The 19,359-nt window shown below is 36.6% G+C and overlaps 2 protein-coding genes across 2 annotated transcripts in view; one reads left to right on the top strand and one right to left on the bottom strand.

The window, feature by feature from the left end:
• Positions 1-98: 98 nt before the first annotated feature.
• On the bottom strand, positions 99-11,575 carry mix23 (mitochondrial matrix import factor 23). The gene is made up of 5 exons (XM_062020691.1): positions 11,378-11,575; positions 5,235-5,360; positions 5,026-5,172; positions 4,882-4,941; positions 99-368 (listed from the first exon to the last, which is right to left on the bottom strand). Exons 1-5 carry the CDS (start codon positions 11,507-11,509, stop codon positions 318-320), a joined length of 516 nt encoding a protein of 171 aa, XP_061876675.1. The 5' UTR covers positions 11,510-11,575; the 3' UTR covers positions 99-317.
• A 112-nt stretch (positions 11,576-11,687) lies between these two features.
• Positions 11,688-19,359, top strand: part of fam162a (family with sequence similarity 162 member A) — an 8,486-nt gene continuing 814 nt past the window's right edge. The window contains exons 1-3 of the mRNA XM_062020693.1: positions 11,688-11,845; positions 15,656-15,757; positions 15,905-16,019. Of these exons, the coding sequence (XP_061876677.1) occupies positions 11,803-11,845; positions 15,656-15,757; positions 15,905-16,019 (260 nt within the window). The 5' untranslated portion in view covers positions 11,688-11,802. The remainder of the gene's footprint in view (positions 11,846-15,655; positions 15,758-15,904; positions 16,020-19,359) is intronic.

Here is a 19,359-nt window from a genome sequence, read left to right as displayed (position 1 = left end):
CTACCGACTTTGGTCACACTCTCTGTAGACTTGGAGTGTTTGACTGCCCTCTAGTGGCTCACTTCACCAACTACATTTTTATTTTCTCACATCCACAAAAAATAACAGCGAGGTTGCTTTTGAAAACATTTCATTATATGGCTTTAAAAAACATATTTCTGTGATGAAAGAAGCACATGGAAGAATGTTTTCACAGCACAAAAACCACAAGAGGACACGAGCGAGACGTGGCAGGAACAGGAAGGTCCCAGCAGTCTGGAGCCAAGATGGCGGCGGCAGGTCACAGTTTCAGGGTCCGTGGAGTCTTTGGTCCGCAGTCACTTCACCTTCGGAGGCGTGTAGTGGATCCTGCACCTTTCATTGAACACCTGACAGTGGGAGGGGTCATCAAGTAATAGAGTACAAGTAGTGTCACCATTAGGCATCAAGTAATAGAGTAAAAGTAGTGTCACCATTAGTCATAAAGTAAAAGAAATGTTACCATTAGTAATAAAGTAAAAGTAATGTTACCATTAGTAATAAAGTAACAGAGTAAAAGTAGTGTCAGGATTACTAAGAAAGTAACAGAGTAAAAGAAGTGTCACAATTAGTAATAAATAATAGATTAAAAGTAGTGTCACCATTAGTAATAAAGTAAAAGTAGTGTCAGGAGTAGTCATAAAGTAACAAGAGTAAAAGTAGTGTGAGGAAGCGTATTACAGTAATAGAGTAAAAGTAGTGTGAGGAAGAGTATTACAGTAATAGAGTAAAAGTAGTGTGAGGAAGAGCATAACAGTAATAGAGTAAAAGTAGTGTGAGGAAGAGCATTACAGTAATAGAGTAAAAGTAGAGTGAGGAAGAGCATAACAGTAATAGAGTAAAAGTAGTGTGAGGAAGAGCATTACAGTAATAGAGTAAAAGTAGTGTGAGGAAGAGCATAACAGTAATAGAGTAAAAGTAGTGTGAGGAAGAGCATTACAGTAATAGAGTAAAAGTAGAGTGAGGAAGAGCATTACAGTAATAGAGTAAAAGTAGTGTGAGGAAGAGCATTACAGTAATAGAGTAAAAGTAGTGTGAGGAAGAGCATAACAGTAATAGAGTAAAAGTAGTGTGAGGAAGAGCATTACAGTAATAGAGTAAAAGTAGTGTGAGGAAGAGCATTACAGTAATAGAGTAAAAGTAGTGTGAGGAAGAGCATTACAGTAATAGAGTAAAAGTAGTGTGAGGAAGAGCATTACAGTAATAGAGTAAAAGTAGTGTGAGGGAGAGCATTACAGTAATAGAGTAAAAGTAGTGTGAGGAAGAGTATTACAGTAATAGAGTAAAAGTAGTGTGAGGAAGAGCATTACAGTAATAGAGTAAAAGTAGTGTGAGGAAGAGTATTACAGTAATAGAGTAAAAGTAGTGTGAGGAAGAGCATTACAGTAAAAGAGTAAAAGTAGTGTGAGGAAGAGCATTACAGTAATAGAGTAAAAGTAGTGTGAGGAAGAGCATTACAGTAATAGAGTAAAAGTAGTGTGAGGAAGAGCATTACAGTAATAGAGTAAAAGTAGTGTGAGGAAGAGCATTACAGTAATAGAGTAAAAGTAGTGTGAGGAAGAGTATTACAGTAATAGAGTAAAAGTAGTGTGAGGAAGAGCATTACAGTAATAGAGTAAAAGTAGTGTGAGGAAGAGCATTACAGTAAAAGAGTAAAAGTAGTGTGAGGAAGAGCATTACAGTAATAGAGTAAAAGTAGTGTGAGGAAGAGCATTACAGTAATAGAGTAAAAGTAGTGTGAGGAAGAGCATTACAGTAATAGAGTAAAAGTAGTGTGAGGAAGAGTATTACAGTAATAGAGTAAAAGTAGTGTGAGGAAGAGCATTACAGTAATAGAGTAAAAGTAGTGTGAGGAAGAGCATTACAGTAAAAGAGTAAAAGTAGTGTGAGGAAGAGCATTACAGTAATAGAGTAAAAGTAGTGTGAGGAAGAGTATTACAGTAATAGAGTAAAAGTAGTGTGAGGAAGAGCATTACAGTAAAAGAGTAAAAGTAGTGTGAGGAAGAGCATTACAGTAATAGAGTAAAAGTAGTGTGAGGAAGAGTATTACAGTAATAGAGTAAAAGTAGTGTGAGGAAGAGTATTACAGTAATGGAGTAAAAGTAGTGTGAGGAAGAGTATTACAGTAATGGAGTAAAAGTAGTGTGAGGAAGAGTATTACAGTAATGGAGTAAAAGTAGTGTGAGGAAGAGTATTACAGTAATAGAGTAAAAGTAGTGTGAGGAAGAGTATTACAGTAATAGAGTAAAAGTAGTGTGAGGAAGAGTATTACAGTAATAGAGTAAAAGTAGTGTGAGGAAGAGTATTACAGTAATAGAGTAAAAGTAGTGTGAGGAAGAGTATTACAGTAATGGAGTAAAAGTAGTGTGAGGAAGAGCATTACAGTAATAGGGTAAAGTAGAGTGAGGAAGAGCATTACAGTAATAGAGTAAAAGTAGAGTGAGGAAAAGCATTACAGTAATAGAGTAAAAGTAGAGTGAGGAAGAGTATTACAGTAATAGAGTAAAAGTAGTGTGAGGAAGAGTATTACAGTAATAGAGTAAAAGTAGTGAGGAAGAGTATTACAGTAATAGAGTAAAAGTAGTGTGAGGAAGAGTATTACAGTAATAGAGTAAAAGTAGTGTGAGGAAGAGTATTACAGTAATAGAGTAAAAGTAGTGTGAGGAAGAGTATTACAGTAATAGAGTAAAAGTAGTGAGGAAGAGTATTACAGTAATAGAGTAAAAGTAGTGTGAGGAAGAGTATTACAGTAATAGAGTAAAAGTAGTGTGAGGAAGAGTATTACAGTAATAGAGTAAAAGTAGTGTGAGGAAGAGTATTACAGTAATAGAGTAAAAGTAGTGTGAGGAAGAGCATTACAGTAATAGAGTAGAAGTAGTGAGGAAGAGTATTACAGTAATAGAGTAAAAGTAGTGTGAGGAAGAGTATTACAGTAATAGAGTAAAAGTAGTGAGGAAGAGTATTACAGTAATAGAGTAAAAGTAGTGTGAGGAAGAGCATTACAGTAATAGAGTAAAAGTAGTGTGAGGAAGAGCATAACAGTAATAGAGTAAAAGTAGTGTGAGGAAGAGCATTACAGTAATAGAGTAAAAGTAGTGTGAGGAAGAGCATTACAGTAATAGAGTAAAAGTAGTGTGAGGGAGAGCATTACAGTAATAGAGTAAAAGTAGTGTGAGGAAGAGCATAACAGTAATAGAGTAAAAGTAGTGTGAGGAAGAGCATTACAGTAATAGAGTAAAAGTAGTGTGAGGAAGAGCATTACAGTAATAGAGTAAAAGTAGTGTGAGGAAGAGTATTACAGTAATAGAGTAAAAGTAGTGTGAGGAAGAGCATTACAGTAATAGAGTAAAAGTAGTGTGAGGAAGAGCATTACAGTAAAAGAGTAAAAGTAGTGTGAGGAAGAGCATTACAGTAATAGAGTAAAAGTAGTGTGAGGAAGAGCATTACAGTAATAGAGTAAAAGTAGTGTGAGGAAGAGCATTACAGTAATAGAGTAAAAGTAGTGTGAGGAAGAGCATTACAGTAATAGAGTAAAAGTAGTGTGAGGAAGAGTATTACAGTAATAGAGTAAAAGTAGTGTGAGGGAGAGCATTACAGTAATAGAGTAAAAGTAGTGTGAGGAAGAGCATTACAGTAAAAGAGTAAAAGTAGTGTGAGGAAGAGCATTACAGTAATAGAGTAAAAGTAGTGTGAGGAAGAGCATTACAGTAATAGAGTAAAAGTAGTGTGAGGAAGAGCATTACAGTAAAAGAGTAAAAGTAGTGTGAGGAAGAGCATTACAGTAATAGAGTAAAAGTAGTGTGAGGAAGAGTATTACAGTAATAGAGTAAAAGTAGTGTGAGGAAGAGTATTACAGTAATATAGTAAAAGTAGTGTGAGGAAGAGTATTACAGTAATGGAGTAAAAGTAGTGTGAGGAAGAGTATTACAGTAATAGAGTAAAAGTAGTGTGAGGAAGAGTATTACAGTAATAGAGTAAAAGTAGTGTGAGGAAGAGTATTACAGTAATAGAGTAAAAGTAGTGTGAGGAAGAGTATTACAGTAATGGAGTAAAAGTAGTGTGAGGAAGAGCATTACAGTAATAGGGTAAAGTAGAGTGAGGAAGAGCATTACAGTAATAGAGTAAAAGTAGAGTGAGGAAAAGCATTACAGTAATAGAGTAAAAGTAGAGTGAGGAAGAGTATTACAGTAATAGAGTAAAAGTAGTGTGAGGAAGAGTATTACAGTAATAGAGTAAAAGTAGTGAGGAAGAGTATTACAGTAATAGAGTAAAAGTAGTGTGAGGAAGAGTATTACAGTAATAGAGTAAAAGTAGTGTGAGGAAGAGTATTACAGTAATAGAGTAAAAGTAGTGTGAGGAAGAGTATTACAGTAATAGAGTAAAAGTAGTGAGGAAGAGTATTACAGTAATAGAGTAAAAGTAGTGTGAGGAAGAGTATTACAGTAATAGAGTAAAAGTAGTGTGAGGAAGAGTATTACAGTAATAGAGTAAAAGTAGTGTGAGGAAGAGTATTACAGTAATAGAGTAAAAGTAGTGTGAGGAAGAGCATTACAGTAATAGAGTAGAAGTAGTGAGGAAGAGTATTACAGTAATAGAGTAAAAGTAGTGTGAGGAAGAGTATTACAGTAATAGAGTAAAAGTAGTGAGGAAGAGTATTACAGTAATAGAGTAAAAGTAGTGAGGAAGAGTATTACAGTAATAGAGTAAAAGTAGTGAGGAAGAGTATTACAGTAATAGAGTAAAAGTAGTGTGAGGAAGAGTATTACAGTAATAGAGTAAAAGTAGTGTGAGGAAGAGCATTACAGTAATAGAGTAAAAGTAGAGTGAGGAAGAGTATTACAGTAATAGAGTAAAAGTAGTGACCTTCAGGCTTCTATCGTTGACAACTTCTTCAACGTTGAGCTCTGACTGCATGAGCTTCAACTGCAGGATGAGAAGAAGAAGAAGATGAAACATGGACTTCCCCTGACAATGTTCTAGAATGTTCTGGTGTTGGAGATGAAATACTTTGGTCTGTTCTTTTCTCAGCTGCTTGATGAGAGCCAAGTTGTCGCCATCTTTGCTCCGGGCTTCTCTCAGGTGTGCCACCAGCTCTGAGGCTTGGCTGATGCACACCTTGATGGCTTTGTCCCGCCTCAGGTGAGCCTCCATCATCTGGCAACAAACATTCTCTCATTCCTCGCCACCGCCACAGGAAGTCGGCCGTCGACACTCACCGATTGGTAGAGCTGCTTGCACGTCTGTGTGGCGTCCACTTTGTCCGAGAAGGAGACTGTGGGCACGCTGGTGTTCAGGGAGTGGACGATACGGTCGTCGATGGTGCGCATCGCCTTCAGCACCTCCTGGGAACATCAACAACCTTCATTGGCCAACATGGTGAAAAGTGTACATACACGTGTAAAGAACATGATGTCATGGCTGTCTTGAGTTTCCAATCATTTCTACAACTCTTATTTTGTTGCGATAGATCAGGGGTCACCAACCTTTTTGAAACCAAGAGCTACTTCTTGGGTAGTGATTAATGTGAAGGGCTACCAGTTTGATACACACTTAAATAAATTGCCAGAAATAGCCAATTTGCTCTATTTACCCTTAACTCTGTTATTATTAATAATTAATGATATTTACACTTAATTGAATGGTTTAAAAGAGGAGAAAACACGAAAAAAATGAAAATTAAATTTTGAAACATAGTTTATCTTCAATTTCGACTCTTTAAAATTCAAAATTCAACCGAAAAAAAGAAGAGTAAAACTAGCTATTCGAATCTTTTTGAAAAAATTATAAAAATAATTTATGGAACATCATTAGTAATTTTTCCTGATTAAGATTAATTTTAGAATTTTGATGACATGTTTTAAATAGGTTAAACTCCAATCTACACTTTGTTAAAATATATAACAAATTGGACGAAGCTATATTTCTAACAAAGACTAATCATTATTTCTTCTAGATTTTCCAGAACAAAAATTTTAAAAGAAATTCAAAAGACTTTGAAATAAGATTTAAATTTGATTCTACAGATTTTCTAGATTTGCCAGAATAATTTTTTTGAATTTTAATCATAATAAGTTTGAAGAAATATTTCACAAATATTCTTTGTCGAAAAAACAGAAGCCAAAATGAAGAATTAAATTAAAATGTATATATTAATCTTTACAATAAAAAAATTTTTTTTACTTGAACATTGATTTCAATTGTCAGGAAGGAAGAGGAAGGAATTCAAAAGGTAAAAAGGTATATGTGTTTAAAAATCCTAAAATCATTTTTAAGGTTGTATTTTTTCTCTAAAATTGTCTTTCTGAAAGTTATAAGAAGCAAAGTAAAAAAAAATCATGTATTTATTTAAACAAGTGAAGACCAAGTCTTTAAATATTTTCTTGGATTTTCAAATTCTATTTGAGTTTTGTCTCTCTTAGAATTAAAAATGTCGAGCAAAGCGAGACCAGCTTGCTAGTAAATAAATAAAATTTAAAAAAATAGAGGCAGCTCACTGGTAAGTGCTGCTATTTGAGCTATTTTTAGAACAGGCCAGCGGGCTACTCATCTGGTCCTTACGGGCTACCTGGTGCCCGCGGGCACCGCGTTGGTGACCCCTGGGATAGAGTGATTGGAGCACATACTTGTTGGTCACAAAAAACATTCATGAAGTTTGCTTCTTTAATGAATTTATTATGGGTCTACTGAAAATGTGCTGGGTCAAAAGTATACGTACAGCAATGTTAATATTTGCTTACATGTCCCTTGGCAAGTTTCACTGCAATAAGGCGCTTTTGGTAGCCATCCACAAGCTTCTGCTTGAGTTTTTGACCACTCCTCTTGACAAAATTGGTGCAATTCAGCTAAATGTGTTGGTTTTCTGACATGACATGGACTTGTTTCTTCAGCATTGTCCACACGTTTAAGTCAGGACTTTGGGAAGGCCATTCTAAAACCTTCATTCTAGCCTGATTTAGCCATTCCTTTACCACTTTTGACATGTGTTTGGGGTCATTGTCCTGTTGGAACACCCAACTGCGCCCAAGACCCGACCTCCGGGCTGATGATTTTTAGCTTGTCCTGAAGAATTTGGAGGTAATCCTCCTTTTTCATTGTCCCATTTAAAGCACCAGTTCCATTGGCAGCAAAACAGGCCCAGAGCATAATACTACCACCACCATGCTTGACAGTAGGCATGGTGTTCCTGGGATTAAAGGCCTCACCTTTTCTCCTCCAAACATATTGCTGAGTATTGTGGCCAAACAGCTAAATTTTTGTTTCATCTGACCACAGAACTTTCCTCCAGAAGGTCTTATCTTTGTCCATGTGATGTCAGATGAAACAAAAATGTAACTGTTTGGCCACAATATATATATATATATATATACCCTGTTTCCATATGAGTCGGGAAATTGTGTTAGATGTAAATATAAACGGAATACAATGATTTGCAAATCCTTTTCAAGCCATATTCAATTGAATGTACTACAAAGACAATATATTTGATGTTCAAACTCAAACTTTATTTATTTTTTGCAAATAATAATTAACTTAGAATTTCATGGCTGCAACACGTGCCAAAGTAGTTGGGAAAGGGCATGTTCACCACTGTGTTACATGGCCTTTTCTTTTAACAACACTCAGTAAACGATTGGGAACTGAGGAAACTAATTGGTGAAGCTTTGAAAGTGGAATTATTTCCCATTCTTGTTTTATGTAGAGCTTCAGTTGTTCAACAGTCCGGGGTCTCCGCTGTCGTATTTTACGCTTCGTAATGTGCCACACATTTTCAATGGGAGACAGATCTGGACTGCAGGCGGGCCAGGAAAGTACCAGCACTCTTTTTTTTACGAAGCCACGCTGTTGTAACGTGCTGAATGTGGCTTGGCATTGTCTTGCTGAAATAAGCAGGGGCGTCCATGAGAAAGACGGCGCTTAGATGGCAGCATATGTTGTTCCAAAACCTGTATGTACTTTTCAGCATTAATGGTGCCTTCACAGATGTGTAAGTTACCCATGCCTTGGGCACTAATGCACCCCCATACCATCACAGATGCTGGCTTTTGAACTTTGCGTCAATAACAGTCTGAATGGTTCGCTTCCCCTTTGGTCTGGATGACACGATGTCGAATATTTCCAAAAACACTTTGAAATGTGGACTCGTCAGACCACAGAACACTTTTCCACTTTGCATGAGTCCATCTTAGATGATGTCGGGCCCAGAGAAGCCGGCGGCGTTTCTGGGTGTTGTTGATAAATGGCTTTGGCTTTGCATAGGAGAGCTTTAACTTGCACTTACAGATGTAGCGACCTACTGTATTTAGTGACAGTGGTTTTCTGAAGTGTTCCTGAGCCCATGCGGTGATATCCTTTAGAGATTGATGTCGGTTTTTGATACAGTGCCGTCTGAGGGATCGAAGGTCACGGTCATTCAATGTTGGTTTCTGGCCATGCCGCTTACGTGGAGTGATTTCTCCAGATTCTCTGAACCTTTTGATGATATTATGGACCGTAGATGTTGAAATCCCTAAATTTCTTGAAATTGCACTTTGAGAAACGTTGTTCTTAAACTGTTTGACTATTTGCTCACGCAGTTGTGGACAAAGTGTTGTACCTCGCCCCATCCTGAACATTTTTTGGGAAGCTGTTTTTAGTCAAGTCAAGTCAAGTCAAGTCAACTTTATTTATATAGCACATTTTCAACAACTGTTTAGATTGCACCAAAGTGCTTTACAGGTTAAAAAAGCATGGAGCAAACAAAAAACAAACAAAAAAAAAAAAAAAAAACCAACAACAAAAAAAACAACAACAACTAAGCAAAACAAAAAAACAAACAAACAAAGAACATAAACAATGAGTGTGCTAAACAAGACAATGCAAATGCAATACGGTAAAAGGGGTCGAATAAAAAGTTTAAAAAATTTGCAGAAAAAAAAAAAAATTATACCCAATCATGGCACCCACCTGTTCCCAATTAGCCTGCACACCTGTGGGGTGTTCCAAATAAGTGTTTGATGAGCATTCCTCAACTTTAGCAGTAATTATTGCCACCTTTCCCAACTTTTTTGTCCCATGTTGCTGGCATCAAATTTTGTACACACAGTACTACATGGACTTTTTTGTGCTTTACCTCCACTATTATTGACATGTTGTTGTGAAAGTCCTACAACTACATAACAAAAATACTTATTTTGTGCTTTATCTCCACTATTATTGACATGTTGTTGTGAAAGTCCTACAATTAGAGCATAAAACAACATATATTGTGCTTTATCTCCACTATTATTGACATGTTGTTGTGAAAGTCCTACAATTAGAGCATAAAACAACATATATTGTGCTTTATCTCCACTATTATTGACATGTTGTGAAAGTCCTACAATTAGAGCATAAAACAACATATATTGTGCTTTATCTCCACTATTATTGACATGTTGTTGTGAAAGTCCTACAATTAGAGCATAAAACAACATATATTGTGCTTTATCTCCACTATTATTGACATGTTGTGAAAGTCCTACAATTAGAGCATAAAACAACATATATTGTGCTTTATCTCCAATATTATTGACATGTTGTTGTGAAAGTCCTACAATTAGAGCATAAAACAACATATATTGTGCTTTATCTCCACTATTATTGACATGTTGTTGTGAAAGTCCTACAATTATAGCATAAAACAACATATATTGTGCTTTATCTCCACTATTATTGACATGTTGTTGTGAAAGTCCTACAATTAGAGCATAAAACAACATATATTGTGCTTTATCTCCACTATTATTGACATGTTGTTGTGAAAGTCATACAATTAGAGCATAAAACAACATATATTGTGCTTTATCTCCACTATTATTGACATGTTGTGAAAGTCCTACAATTAGAGCATAAAACAACATATATTGTGCTTTATCTCCACTATTATTGACATGTTGTTGTGAAAGTCCTACAATTAGAGCATAAAACAACATATATTGTGCTTTATCTCCACTATTATCGACATGTTGTTGTGAAAGTCCTACAATTAGAGCATAAAACAACATATATTGTGCTTTATCTCCACTATTATCGACATGTTGTTGTGAAAGTCCTACAATTAGAGCATAAAACAACATATATTGTGCTTTATCTCCACTATTATTGACGTGTTGTTGTGAAAGTCCTACAATTAGAGCATAAAACAACATATATTGTGCTTTATCTCCACTATTATTGACATGTTGTTGTGAAAGTCCTACAATTAGAGCATAAAACAACATATATTGTGCTTTATCTCCACTATTATTGACATGTTGTTGTGAAAGTCCTACAATTAGAGCATAAAACAACATATATTGTGCTTTATCTCCACTATTATTGACATGTTGTTGTGAAAGTCCTACAATTAGAGCATAAAACAACATATATTGTGCTTTATCTCCACTATTATTGACATGTTGTTTTGAAAGTCCTACAATTAGAGCATAAAACAACATATATTGTGCTTTATCTCCACTATTATTGACATGTTGTGAAAGTCCTACAATTAGAGCATAAAACAACATATATTGTGCTTTATCTCCACTATTATTGACATGTTGTTGTGAAAGTCCTACAATTAGAGCATAAAACAACATATATTGTGCTTTATCTCCACTATTATTGACATGTTGTTGTGAAAGTCCTACAATTAGAGCATAAAACAACATATATTGTGCTTTATCTCCACTATTATTGACATGTTGTTGTGAAAGTCCTACAATTAGAGCATAAAACAACATATATTGTGCTTTATCTCCACTATTATTGACATGTTGTTGTGAAAGTCCTACAATTAGAGCATAAAACAACATATATTGTGCTTTATCTCCACTATTATTGACATGTTGTTGTGAAAGTCCAACAATTAGAGCATAAAACAACATATATTGTGCTTTATCTCCAATATTATTGACATGTTGTTGTGAAAGTCCTACAATTAGAGCATAAAACAACATATATTGTGCTTTATCGCCACTATTATTGACATGTTGTTGTGAAAGTCCTACAATTAGAGCATAAAACAACATATATTGTGCTTTATCGCCACTATTATTGACATGTTGTTGTGAAAGTCCTACAATTAGAGCATAAAACAACATATATTGTGCTTTATCTCCACTATTATTGACATGTTGTTGTGAAAGTCCTACAATTAGAGCATAAAACAACATATATTGTGCTTTATCTCCACTATTGACCAAGTTGACATGTTGTTATGAAAGCCTGCCTGCTACACAACACTGAAGCCTTCACGTAGTCGGTGCTAAAAACACCTGACGCGGCCTCCTAACATTGTCAAGAGCACACAGGTGAACAACAGGTGAAAAAGGCAGAGAATAATCTCAAATAATCAAATTACCTGAAACATGGCAAAGTCCTCACAGTTTAATGTTCCTGCGGGCGCCGCCATCGTGGGTCGCGCGGTCCTCTCAGGAGGCGGTTCAACGGAGTGCCTTTCGGCCAGTAAATATATCACTACACTGCCAACCATGACATTTTAGAGGACAAAAATTACACTGGTATATGTTGTTATTTTTTACACTGAAAAACAAGATAGTGCTTTTCACTAACAAAGATGTATTCTAAACGATGTAATTTTATTTAGGCATATAACATGGGCTACTATGAATAATGATAGAGGTCCTAATGAGAACGACCTCGGCCGGTGTGACGTCACTGTTAGGCAATGCTAGGCTAGGCTAACTGACTTTCATCAGCTGGCCGTGTTTCTCAGCACGTCCGCCAAAAATCTCCTTTCACACATTTTTAACGAAGAAAAACGACATGAATTTGATAAGATCCCGACTTTGCTTCGGAAACATCTTGGGTTAGTATGAATTGAAAGATTTTGATGTTATTTCGTGTTTACCAAATCTGTCCCCAACTTTCCTCGTCTACGTTTAAACGTCATTTGTTGTTTGCATTTTGTTTTACGAACGTTAAACAATACATCAGAAGTAAAAAAAAAAAAAGGATTCAAACTGTTATCGGTGCAGTTATTTTCACTTTCATTTTAAAACTGTATTGTGAAATGAAAGTTATTTCCTTACACTGCAAAAACTGAAATCTAAGTAAGATTAAGTATCTCAAATAAGGGTGATATTTGCTTATTTTCTGTCTGATAAGATAATTCTTCTCACTAAGCAGATTTTATGTTAGTGTTTTACTTGTTTTAAGGGTGTTTGTCCTAAATGATCTCAGTACGATATTACAGCTTGTTGCTGATATTTGATGACCTATATTGAGTAAAACATGCTTGAAACTAGAATATCAAGTATTGCAAAGCTGTGTCATCAACACTCACAAGTATAAAACTGCTTTTTTAAAGTAATAATTTCTTATTTCAAGCATGTAAAAAAAATTATGACTTTGACACAATTGTGTCTCATAATTAAAACCGATGACAGCCAAATGGACTTTGCTGTTTTATTTTCAATGAAACAATAGAAAATACGTACTCATAGTTGGCACAGTACAGTAAACTGACAGTTAATATTTAAACATTTAACATTGACTTGTCCAGGGTGTACCCCGCCTTCCGCTGGAATGCAGCTGAGATAGGCTCCAGCACCCCCCGTGACCCCAAAAAAGGGACAAGCGGTAGAAAATGGGTGGATGGAACATGTGACATTTCAAACTATTTTGAACAGAAATAGTTCATGCACATTCAGATACATTCTTCAAAATTAAAATTAAAAAAATGTTGGCCGGGGGCCAGGCTGTACATATGCGCACTAATTGACTGAAAGAGCACGCACTTGGCGCGATGATGTCATGTTGTCGATGGAAAAATGCATTTTTAGACCATATGATTTGCCTGAAAGGCTAGGAGACCCCGAGAGTAACAAGCGGTTGCCTTGTTGCCTTTCCATTAAGAACAATAAATTAGTTTTTAGTATAAGTTTGCTGGTTTCAAGAAATGTAATGCCAAGTGCATATCATTATGTCAAGATAATGCACGAGCATTTACTTCATTTAAGAATATTTTCAACATATTGAGCAAAAAGGTCTTTTTTTTTTTTTCTACCAAGAAAAGTGCACTTATTAGTGAGAATATTCTTACTTTAAGGTATTTTTGGTTCATTGAGGTTAGCTAATTTTACTTGTTTTGGAAAGTCTTGACAAGCCAAATTTTCTTGTTCTATTGGCAGATAATTTTGCTTAGTTCAAATAAAATACCCCTAATTTTTGTATTTTTTTTTTCTTGTTTTTGAACACTGACTTTTTGCAGTGTCGGAAATGAATGTTAATTAATTTCAATTAGGACCCCTATCATTATTCATCGTAGCCCATGTTGAATGCCTGAATAAAATGACATACGTACTCATAAGTACGTTTGTTGTTTTCATGTTCAGACACATTTTTTATGATCGGAATATTTGTCTGAATATATAAAACTGAGCATATATTTATTACACATACTTTAACATTCAAAGCAACTTATTTGAGTTTTGTTTGTTTTCCAAAGAGTATTTCTATTTATATCAACCTTTTTGACCAAATTCGGTGCCTTGTTCACTAACCTTAATTATGCATGAATTCCCATGTTTGAGTTTGAGTTTATTTGGAACATGCATGCATACAACATGATACATCACAATTTCCAGTTTCTCTATGCCAGTGTTTTTCAACCTTTTTTGAGCCAAGACACATTATTTTCATTAAAAAAAAAAAATATGGAGGCACACCACCAGCAGAAAAGGTTAAAAAATGAAACTCCACCAGGTTGTCGTGCTTTATTTTGAGTTTGTTGTTGTTTCCTGTGTGTAGTGCTTTAGTTTCGGTCTTGCGCTGTTAATTTTGGTGACCCTTCCTGTTTTGTTGGCGTTCTCCTGTAGCAGCGTCACGCCTTCCTTTGAGTGCTATTGCCCGCACCTGCTTTGTTTTCGCAATCAAGACTATTTAAATTGTGCGTACGCTATCCTTCTTTGTGGGGACACTGTTGATTGTCATGTCATGTACGGATGTACTTTGTGGACGCCGTCTCCGCTCCACACGCTGTAAGTTTTTGCTGTCGTCCAGCATTCTGTTTTTGTTTACCTTGTAGCCAGTTCAGTTTTACTTTTGTTTTGCATAGCCACCCCTATGCTTCAGTGCCTTTTCCTAACGGCACTTGCCTTTTTTTAATTTTTGGTTTAAGCGTTACATACCTTTTACATACCAAGAAAGGTTGAAAAACACTGCACTAGACAACGGCACATTATTATAATTATTTATTTGCAAAAAATATTTTTTGGACCAATTAGGTGAAGTTGCATAATTTCCCATGGCACGCCAGACAATATCTCACGGCACACTGGTGTGCCGCGGCACAGTGGTTGAAAAACACTGCTCTATTCAACATTTTTGAAAAAGGAGCTGGAAGAAGCAGATCTTATTCAATCCTACCCCTTTTCCTTTACATAGCAGTTGCTAAAACTTTGGTTCACTTCCTGTTTTCAATTTATTCACAATATACTCCATAAGTAATAACAATGAAAATAAATAATAATTGGTCAAGTAAATTATATTTCATATGGTGAGATGAGTAAGATTATCTTCAAAATGAATGGATGGATGAGATAAGTTCAGAATGTTTATTATGGTTCTTCTTCTTTGTACTTTAAAAACTTTTTAGTTTGAAGAGTTTCTTGAAATGGATCATATTAGTACATTGTTGGATTTCTTTACTTAATCCATTCCATCATTTAATTCCACATACTGATATACTGAAGGTCTCAAGTGTTGTACGTGCAGACAAATGTTTCAAAATAAATTTTTCTCTAAGATTATATTTCTCCTCTTGTTGAGAAGAATTGTTGTATATTCTTGGATAGCGGATTATAGTTTGCTTTGTGTGTAATTTTAGCTGTTTGCAAATTCACTATGTCGTGGAATTTCAGTATTTTTGATTCAATGAATAAAGGGTTTGGATGTTCTCTATATCCAACATTATGTATTATTCTGATATTTTTTGTAACACTGTTAATTAATGAAGTGCCCTCCTCCCAAATAATATAAATCCATTGAATAAAGTCAAATACAAATAAGGCAACAAGAGAAGTATCACACACTTCTCTTTTGTAAAGTAAATGAGTACAGCCGATATGGGCATCTACATCAACTATATGATTTGCCTGAGAAGCTGGACAGGACAACAAAAAAAATGAAGTGTACTTCTGTAGTTATTTCCCCATATTTCTACACAATAACTCAGATATGGTAATACTACTGCTCGCTAGTCTTACTATATCTGAGAATATGGAGTGATTTTTGGTCTAGAACATGTTTTGCTTTACTCATTATTGACGTGTTTCTTGCTACTTTATGTTGTATATTTTTTACATGAGATTTCAGTTAAATTTATCATCAATCATTATACCTAGAAATTTGGTTTCATTTACTTTTTCAATTTCTATTCCATCTATTTGTATTTGTGTTTGACTTTCTCTTCTACTGTTACCAAATAGCATTATTTTAGTTTTACTGAGAGATTCAAAGAGTCTGTTTTTGTCAAACCATCTTTTTAATTTGTTAATTTCTTCTGTTATTATTTGCATTAGCTTCTGTGTGTTCTCTCCTGAACATGTGAGAAGTCGCAGCCATTTTATTTGTCTGGATTGGTTGTAAATAACATTTGATGATGTGGTGTGCGCAGGCGAGCAGTGCAGACGTGTCACAGGAACATGGATGCACAGAGGGATGAGCAACAAACCACAAGAAGTCAAAGCAGACTCCCCGCCTGCAGCTCCAGTACCAGGTAGAATGGATCTCATTAAATCGCGCACACAGGACAGTGTAAATTAAATCTTATCGCACATGTTTCTTGTCAGCTTCCCAACTGTGTGTGAAGAGCCTTGCAGTGTTTTGTTTTGGATTCGCCTGTCTAACGTGTCATCTCGCGCAGCATCTCCTCACCTGGGCTTCAAGACCCCAGGCTACAAGCCCTCGCCCATGGACAGGAGGATTCTGATGTGGTCGGGACGCTACAAGCGAGCAGAGGACATACCAGAGTTTGTGGCGTAAGTCCGCCCTTCCTGTTTACATCGCGATGAATGTGCATCACAGGAAAGGAGCTCATTAACTTGAGAGAGGTGGTAATTGGTGCGGGGTCCTGTGAAGATAAACTAGAGTAGCTCGGCTGCTGTGACGAGACATCCAGCGATATGTTTTTAAGGGACGATACCGATTATTAGTGATCAAGGAGGTCGATAACAGATATTTATTAGCAGTAAAAGTTATTTAAAGATGAATATTATGTCAGTAAACATCTGGACAAGGCTTTAAAGGCCTACTGAAATGAATTTTTTTTATTTAAACGGGAATAGCAGATCCAATCTATGTGTCATACTTTATCATTTCGCGATATTGCCCTATTTTTGCTGAAAGGATTTAGTAGAGAAAATCGACGATAAAGTTCGCAACTTTTGCTCGCTGATAAAAAAAAGCCTTGCCTGTACCGGAAGTAGCGTGACGTCACAGGAGGTAATATTCCTCACAATTTTCCTTTGTTTACAATGGAGCGAGAGAGATTCGGAGCGACAAAGCGACGATTACCCCATTAATTTGAGCGAGGATGAAAGATTCGTAGATGAGGAACGTTACAGTGAAGGACTAGAGAGGCAGTGATGGACGTATCTTTTTTCGCTCTGACCGTAACTTAGGTACAAGCTGGCTCATTGGATTCCACACTCTCTCCTTTTTCTATTGTGGATCACGGATTTGTATTTTAAACCACCTCGGATACTATATCCTCTCGAAAATGAGAGTCGGGCACGCGAAATGGACATTTAAAGTGACTTTTATCTCCACAATACATCGGTGACACACTTAGCTACTGAGCTAACGTGATAGCATCGTTCTCAAATGCAGATAGAAACAAAAGAAATAAACCCCTGACTGGAAGGATAGACAGAAGATCAACAATACTATTAAACCATGGACATGTAACTACACGGTTAAAAATTCTCAGCCTGGTAAGGCTTAACAATGCTGTTGCTAACGACGCTAAGGCTAATTTAGCAACTTAGCAACCGGACCTCACAGAACTATGATAAAAACATTAGCGCTCCCCCTACGCCAGCCAGCCCATCAACAGCCGTGCTCACCTGCGTTCCAGCGATCAACAGCGCGACGAAGGACTTCATCCGTGGTTTTGGCGGCAAGCATTGGCTAGGCGTCTGCTAAGTAAGTAGTCCTTGTTGTGTTGCTGTAAGTATTGTACTTAGCCGCTAATACACCGATCGATCCCACCTACAACGTTCTTCTTTGCAGCCTCCATTGTTCATTAAACAAATTGGAAAAGATTCACCAACACAGATGTCCAGAATACTGTGGAATTTCGTCAAAGAAAACAAGAGGTTTCTGTATCAGGTCCGATGGGGTCCAACCACTTCCGTGGATTTTGTGACGTCACACGCATAAATCATATCCAAAGGAGTTTTTCAACCGGAAGTGTGGCGGGAATTTTAAAATTGCACTTTATAAGTTAACCCGGCCGTATTGGCATGTGTTGCAATGTTAAGATTTCATCATTGATATATAAACTATCAGACTGCGTGGTCGGTAGTAGTGGCTTTCAGTAGGCCTTTAAGTTGTTTTTTTAATATTATTTTTTAGGAAAAGTGGGACCAGTAGTGACATGTTTGATGTTTTAATTTATCATCAAACACCTTTATTATGCGTGTCTAAGAGTAGCGTCAACATTTTATGTCAACATTTTATTTTAAAATATGGAACATCTCCTGGGAAAATAGGTCAAAATATGGCATTTATCTACATCCCAATAACTTATCTACTCCATTTTATAAAATTTCATAGGTTTAATAAAGTTTCCTCATTAAATATTGTCGACATTTAAATAAAAACAATTGTGGACTCCTTCACGTAGATTATAGTTGAGACATTTTTCAAGATGGGTGACATTTCTTCCTGGATGTTACAGAAAGTATGAGAATATGTGAGCTGCTGCCTCACCTTCTTTACTTGTATAATCATCTCATATTTGTCAAGATATTTAGACAAAGTGTGCATTTTTGGCAGAGATATCTTTTTTTGTAGTAGCAAAAAACAAAATGGAGCCGGTTAAACACTGGGAAAGGAGGACAAAAACTGGATGTGCCGGCAAGAAAAACCCCGGAAGTTATGAAATTTCAGCAGAATGCTAAATAATGCTATCATACAGTAGTGGTCAAAAGTTTACATACACTTGTAAAGAACATAATGTCACGGCTGTCTTGAGTTTCCAATCATTTCTACAACTCTTGCTTTTTTTGTGATGGAGTGATTGGAGTACATAATATGTCCAGGATTACCTCCAAATTCTTCAGGACAAGCTAAAATCATCAGCCCGGAGGTTGGGTCTTGGGCGCAGTTGGGTGTTCCAACAGGACAATGACCCCAAACACGTCAAAAGTGGTAAAGGAATGGCTAGAATGAAGGTTTTAGAATGGCCTTCCCAAAGTCCTGACTTTGACGTATGGACAATGCTGAAGAAACAAGTACACGTCAGAAAACCAACACATTTAGCTGAACTGCACCAATTTTGTCAAGAGGAGTGGTCAAAAATTCAAGCAGAAGCTTGTGGATGGCTACCAAAAGCGCCTTATTGCAGTGAAACTTGCCAAGGGACATGTAAGCAAATATTAACGTTGCTGTACGTATACTTTTGACCCAGCACATTTTCAGTAGACCCATAATAAATTCATAAAAGAAGCAAACTTCATGAATGTTTTTTGTGACCAACAAGTATGTGCTCCAATCACTATCACAAAAACAATAATAGTTGTAGAAATGATTGGAAACTCAAGACAGCCATGACATTATGTTCTTTACAAGTGTATGTAAACTTTTGACCACCACTGCACCTGGGTATGTGACACATGTTAAGTGTTAGCGTGTAAGATTTTTTTCGCCAATTTTGACGTCTCCCAGTCATATTACTCGGTACTTGTCGCATTACGACTGTCGTCCTGCCAACCTTAAAATTTCAGTTCCAGCCTTCGCTACTGAAATCCTGTATTCAAGTTGAATTAGTCAACTTAGCCCTGCCAGGGGAGAGTCAGGTAGCATATTTAATCATGCGACTCCAGAATAGAGCAACCGCAGGAAGAAACCTTGGGGAACCGTAGTCACGGGCGCCGGACCGGAAGGAAAGCGTGCAGTCAGTCGGGGGGAAAAGGACCGGGAGCGTTCAGGCGGGAGCCTGGACCCGCCCTCAGTCCAGGTCACGGGAGGCTGACTTGGGAACGCTCCATATGGTTTTTTTTCATCACTGGGGACGATCGGCGGAATGTACGCTAACACCTCCTGGCCTACGTGTCGCAGCGTGTTAGCACCCGGGCACCTTGTCCAGGGCGCCTG

The sequence above is a fragment of the Entelurus aequoreus genome, linkage group LG15 (genome assembly GCF_033978785.1).
Source record: "Entelurus aequoreus isolate RoL-2023_Sb linkage group LG15, RoL_Eaeq_v1.1, whole genome shotgun sequence".
Taxonomy (NCBI): Eukaryota; Metazoa; Chordata; class Actinopteri; order Syngnathiformes; family Syngnathidae; genus Entelurus; species Entelurus aequoreus.
This window is presented reverse-complemented; position numbering and strand designations above follow the sequence as displayed.

What these genes read in the sequence shown, in the direction of transcription:
- mix23 (XM_062020691.1), bottom strand. Translation starts at nt 11,509, where the DNA reads ATGGTTGGCAGTGTAGTGATATATTTACTGGCCGAAAGGCACTCCGTT. An exon ending in AGGACTTTGCCATGTTTCAG is followed by an intron (nt 5,361 to 11,377) that starts GTAATTTGATTA and finishes TGATGTTCCCAG; the next exon opens with GAGGTGCTGAAGGCGATGCG. An exon ending in TCAACGATAGAAGCCTGAAG is followed by an intron (nt 369 to 4,881) that starts GTCACTACTTTT and finishes TCCCACTGTCAG; the next exon opens with GTGTTCAATGAAAGGTGCAG.